Source organism: Homalodisca vitripennis, unplaced genomic scaffold (genome assembly GCF_021130785.1).
Source record: "Homalodisca vitripennis isolate AUS2020 unplaced genomic scaffold, UT_GWSS_2.1 ScUCBcl_1901;HRSCAF=6101, whole genome shotgun sequence".
NCBI lineage: Eukaryota > Metazoa > Arthropoda > Insecta > Hemiptera > Cicadellidae > Homalodisca > Homalodisca vitripennis.
This window is the reverse complement of record NW_025778044.1, coordinates 1-6009: the sequence shown is the minus strand read 5'-3', so window position 1 is coordinate 6009 and position 6009 is coordinate 1. Positions and strand designations below refer to the sequence as shown.

Below are 6009 nucleotides of genomic sequence, written 5' to 3'. Positions count from 1 at the left end.
GTGATCACATCACGTACAGTCTGGCTTTGTCTCCATCTGTTGAGCATTCTGGTTATATCTGAGTTTACGGGGATTCAACATTTATCCTGGTATTAGTATTAGGGCTAACATAAAATACATTTGATAAATACAGTAGCGATGCTTGTATGTACATTGAAATTCAAAGTCCAATAACGGAAGCCAGAAAAAGCGACAAACACAAAAGTTTATAAAAACTTAATAGGATAAGAGTACTTAACAGATACGGTCGTGAAACAGAAGTTTCATGAGGTTAAGAAATATAAATTATTATGACTAAATTAATATTATAAATAAACGAGCGAGTTTAAAGCAAAACACTTTAGTAGGAAAATTATATCTTAATACTATCTTTTTCTAGGATCGGTAGTGGAGTTGACTAAACGATTGGAAAAATCGTGTCGGGCCGGTCAGTCAGTCGTCGCTGGTAACACGAAACAATACCGCCTCGCGCAGGTTCACGCACGCACACACGTGCACTGATTGTCTCATGAGATCAAGTATCGCCGCAGCGAAGTCTATTTACAGGCTCCTGCTCTGTTCTCATAGTATGGGTGGCAGAAAGGTGCCCGAGTCATCTAGGTTGAGGTCCGGCTTGGTCGGTTTGCCGGCACGGTAGATCCTGTATGCAGCTGGCTGGTGGCTAGCTGAGGAGGGCGACCGCCGCACCTCTGCCCCTGCGCTGGGTGCCACTGTCGCTGATTTGAGCCACTCATGGCGTAGTGCATCGTCAGGTGACAAACGCTTCTTGCTGTCCCAACTGAAAAACACACAGATCACTATTAACCAGTTTACTAGAGGAAAATGTAAAACTCAGATATATATACGAGTTGTTCTCATTTTCCAAGAATTTTCAAAATTCAATATATTCCTTTGACTCTTAAATATTTAATAAACTGACAATTTTGATTAAGAAAATACAAATCAAATAATCAGCTTAAGTATATCTAATCTGAGTATTAAATATTAAAGTGGTATTGTGCTAAAGAGCTAATTGGCTGAGCGTTATCAAAGCCTGTCACATACTATATATGCTATACATTTAAGTTTGACTTCTGTCTGCACAATATCTCGAAAACTAACTGACCTAAACATTTGAAAGTTTGCATGAAGCTTCATTTTTATATGGGCAACACTGATTTCGATGACGTCAATCCGTGGGACTTGGCTGAGTGTTAGCCAATATGAATATTTTTACATTGGTCTTATGGGTAACCATGGTGGCAACAAGAAACAAGACAGTGATAGTGCATGATCTAATCATTGAACTTGGCTGAGTGTCATTGAGCTTATCAGTTTGGAGACTGACAAAATTTCTCCTTCATCTGTCCAGAGGAGGTAAAAGTTACTTCTTGTATCATTGTCTGTATGCCTATCTGTACACAGGATATTCCAAGAATTACATGAGCTATAGATTTTAAACAACCAAGCTTATTATGCAACACATGGAGTGGTGTGCTTCTACATTTTAATAAATATCATAAATAAATATAACCAGAGCATACAGGAACATTCAATGAAGAACAAAGTAATTGTTTGATTCTATATGTTTAAAGTGAGTTGCCAAAGATGAAATACTAGCAGTTATCCATGGTCAATAGGCATGGGTAAAGTCGGGAATCTTCCGCAACAGTCACAATAGTTTCAGTTGCAGCCGGACAACGGTTGCAAAGAACTGTTGTGCCGAAACTGGTCCACAAAGCGATGGATCCCAACTGTTGGGAAGGAGCAATTCTCTGCAATGGCAAACTTACATAGTTTCTCAATGTCGCTCGATCATGACTTGTTCCGTTACAGGAATCGTCTACAAAGAATAGTTGTGTTTTGAAACTGCTCCACAAAACGTTTAAGTGAAACTGAAAGTACTGTGTAATACTCAACGGTTCTAAAAGCCAGTTTACTGTGGTGGGTACATAAGATGAAATTTTACCCATCCCTAATGGGCACACATTCTTTTATCGTATTGTAACAGAAGAATGATAGGACATCCTATTTTAAATTTTATTCTAAAAATCTCTGAGATAAATGATGGCCATTAAAGAAGTATAAGTAATAATCTATAGGTACTGAATAATTGTAAGAGCATAAGGTGTATATGGTTAAGTAGCTTGTTAATTTTAATTAGTATAACATAGTAGACATGTGAAAAACTAGTAAGCCTAGAAATGAAGCGATTGAAACAAATGTAGTGAAAATTGATATAGCACAACATCCTGAGTGACCTTGCCATTGTGTTCTTCAAAACCAAGAATCAACATCTGGCACGATCTTAATTCACTTGCTTAGCTGGAGCAAGACAGTGTCTTTGCCCTAATGCTTGTCCTCCCTCTATACGAAATGTTATATTCTCTATGGTTATACTAATATTCCAATAATATGAACGTCACAGGTATTGGAATGGAGTAGACTTGATTTTATTTACAATAAGCTACTTACTTGAGACACTGAGTAATAAAGTCCACAAAGAGTTTGTCATTGCAGCGAATGGCTGTCGCAATGTCCTTGGAGCCTGGCTTCCTTTTGCGACCCTTACTGTTGGTAATTACACCTCGGGTTGCCCTTAGAGTCTGTAGCAAAACACAAATTCTGTCATCTCACTTGTCGAACATCAATTAAAGTGAAGGCATATTCAGAATTAAGCGAAGGTGGAGGAGTAAGTGATCCAATTAATTGCGTAAGTAACTGTAGCATAACTGGGACTTTGCTTGGAGGAATGAGACTGATTGAGAGCAGACCGATTGATGGACATGGGCTTAATCAAAAATTAAATGAATTAAGATTAATATTTAAATTAATTTAAATTTAAACATTGAACTGTATTTCAAACAAGTTTTATGGCTGTTATATATTATGCTTTAATTTTTAGGGGAATTCTATCTCATCACCCCCTCCCCCCACCATTGTTACACCACCGGTAAGTAACAATGATTTTCTTTTCATTTCTTACTGATTATGTACATAAATATTTTGTAATGAGAATGAGACAAAACAAAATGTCATGGCCAATCCTTTTAATAAATGTTATTTGTTTTCTCACTATAATTGTTTTCTCATTTACCAGGAATTAAAATAAATAAAAACTAGTTGTCCTTGTTATTTTAATAAGAAGCAAATAAAAATTACATGAATATAAAGGAATTGTTCATCTACAAATATTGTTACTACTGTTTGACTTGGGACAAAAATCGATCTTCTCTTTTTTTAGATGATGCATAGCTTACATTTAAAAAATGAAGTTAAAATATCAGAAACCCACCAAAAAATAGTCGTCTTCTGGAAGCATTCATGATGACATCCTCAGGTGGGACTCCGAGGACCTCCATGACACAGGCCAGCTGTTCCACTTCATTCTCCCCGGGAAACAGAGGGTAGCCAGTGTACAGCTCTGCCAGGATACAACCTGCACACGTTAACTTTGCTGAGTATATTCTGAGAATTAACTACTGTTTTGGTTTAGTTGTTTTTTTATGAAAACAAGTTTACTTCATTGTCAAATCATGAATTCTCAAAATATCACAGAATATCTCCATGAAGTCTTATTTAGGCTTTACACAGTTTTATTTATATGACACAGTGAAGGTTGCTCTGCCCCAAAGTAGGGCACTTGTTATCAGAAAACTTGACAATTAACCTTGAGGTGACTTCGAGATGATAAGTGTTGGGTAACACAGCATTGCTTACTGGTATTATACATAAACACAACAAAATAACCCGTTATCAGTTTTATCGATTGTTGAATTAACCCTCATACTGGTAGCAATTTGCTCTGTGATTGTATGGGCAGGTTGATATGCATGTCTTCACTGGATTGGCACGTGGTCACACATCTCAGTGGCATTCAACCAATACATAGATTATTTATTACAATTACTCAGAACACATAAAAAAATAATAATTCTTTCTTTACATGCCAAAATCAACTACTAATTTTTTAAAGTGTTGGAAAAGGTTTTTATAACTTTTTACTGGCATTAAATTACATTTTGATGACGACTTGAAAATAGATACTATACTTTAACACTATCTTCGGTAAACAATTTGTTTGAGGAATGTTTTTCTTGAGTAAAATTTTACTTGTAATACCGTATAATAAAAAACAAGTAATAATATAATAAAGACAAAGTATTATTATAATAATTCAACAGAATTTATATTGATTTAAACAAAACAGGGGATATGCAAACTAAAAGTCAACGTCATAAAATCGTCTAAACAGAATTCTTCCAGATATGAATAGTTATGAAAAATCCTACAGCTTGTCACACATTAGCCGTAAATATAAAGAGAGGGAAAATAATAAAATCAACTTTAATAGCTTAATGGACTGTTCTCCAGTTACACTCATTTTGAAATAAAAATGTCTACAATACAAAAACAATTTCTCCTTTCTGCCGAGGAAAAGCAGAAAGTTATGTTGCAAAGGTAGTAAATAATGGGCACTTTCTGTTATAAATACGGTAATTGCTAACTCCAAAAAACCAACAGAAAACACCAATATTTTTTATTCTGTTTGGTGCTTGAAAATATTTTTCAAAATTGAAATGACTTAAGACTGATTCCTTACAGTATTCAAAAAGAAATCATACATAGAAAAAGTTCATTAAAAAATACTAACTTTATGTTCACACATTTTTAGAAAACAAACATCATTTTGAAAAAAATGAGCCTCACCTAAAACACCCACTATGTGCCACACTGGATCCCACACATAATTAAGAACAGGATTTAAATTGGTAATACGAAAGTAAAGGTGTAGATTCAAATTATGAATTGCATTAAAACAAGCTGGGAAATTGGTTTTGATAGATTCAAAATACATAGACTGACTACTATAGAAATCAATTCAGTGAAATCACCAACAGAAGTTGGCCTCACCTAAACTCCACATGTCGATGGGAGTGCCGTACGGAAGACCGAGGATCACTTCTGGCGAACGATAGAACCGTGATTGTATGTACGTGTAGACTCTCTGGTGTGAGTAACACGAACTGCCGAAGTCTATCACTTTGATGGAACTGCTACCTCGTTGCTTCAGTAACACGTTTTCCTGAAAACATAATTACAAATTGATAAGAAATAGGATGTTATTAAGGAACCAGCAGTAACTCTATATTATAGACAATTCCCTAAATATAGTCTATTCCAAAAGGGAAACTCCATTCTTGTCTACTCAGATCTAAAGACTACTGACAGCAAACTTAAAGCCTGACCAAGTAACTGACATCTTCATTTACATTTAATAATTAATGAATAAGTAAGACCAGCTTCAGCACAATTTATTCTACTACAACACTCTTGATTTTCCTCTAAATCCATGTAATATCAAAAGAATTATAAGTAAATTATCATGTAATAATGTACAGTCATGAAACTTTAAGGTATATTTACATAACTACAGTCTAACATGGGTATGGTCCAATGCTTAAGATATGCACAGCAGCAACGTTATGGTAACACGGATCATATTTCTGAATGGTGATAGAATTTTGTATTTCCGATCACCACCAAGCTTTAGATAAAACAAATAAAGCGTCCTGTTTGCTACAAAACGTACCAGATATCTTAACCAAGTGCTTCGCGATCCCAATATGTTTTGACTTGTGCTACGCTTAAAAAATTCTACTTTGAGACAAATTCCAGTTTTATTATAAACAATATTTATTTAATAAATTGCTTCAATGATTGATAGTTTCTCCAAACTCAATAATACCTCAAGATTTCTAATAAGTGGCTTTATGGATTTAACATCTTTATTTTACTCAAACCGCAGAAGTCAAAAGACAGAAGCCCTATGACAGAATACACTCTCTCCATGGTTTGTTAGCTGTTTTCCACAAATGTAATACCAATGAAGATGTAAAAATGTAAAAAACTTGTCTGTTGTAATTAAACAACAAATTAAGGAACAAAATTAAACGTTTTTTTAAATACATTTGTATTTAATCTGGGCACTGAATGCGACAATAACTAACTTATCATACACAGATACTC

At 34.8% G+C, this 6009-nt stretch overlaps 1 protein-coding gene across 1 annotated transcript; it reads right to left on the bottom strand.

Moving 5' to 3' along the window:
* Positions 1 to 639: 639 nt before the first annotated feature.
* Positions 640 to 5065, bottom strand: LOC124371748 (dual specificity tyrosine-phosphorylation-regulated kinase 2-like; the record flags this gene model as incomplete). The annotated part of the gene is given in 4 exon segments (XM_046830089.1): positions 640 to 778; positions 2455 to 2585; positions 3275 to 3418; positions 4894 to 5065. Coding segments are annotated over 3 exon segments (354 nt in total), but the record flags the coding sequence as incomplete, so codon positions are not given.
* Positions 5066 to 6009: the final 944 nt, after the last annotated feature.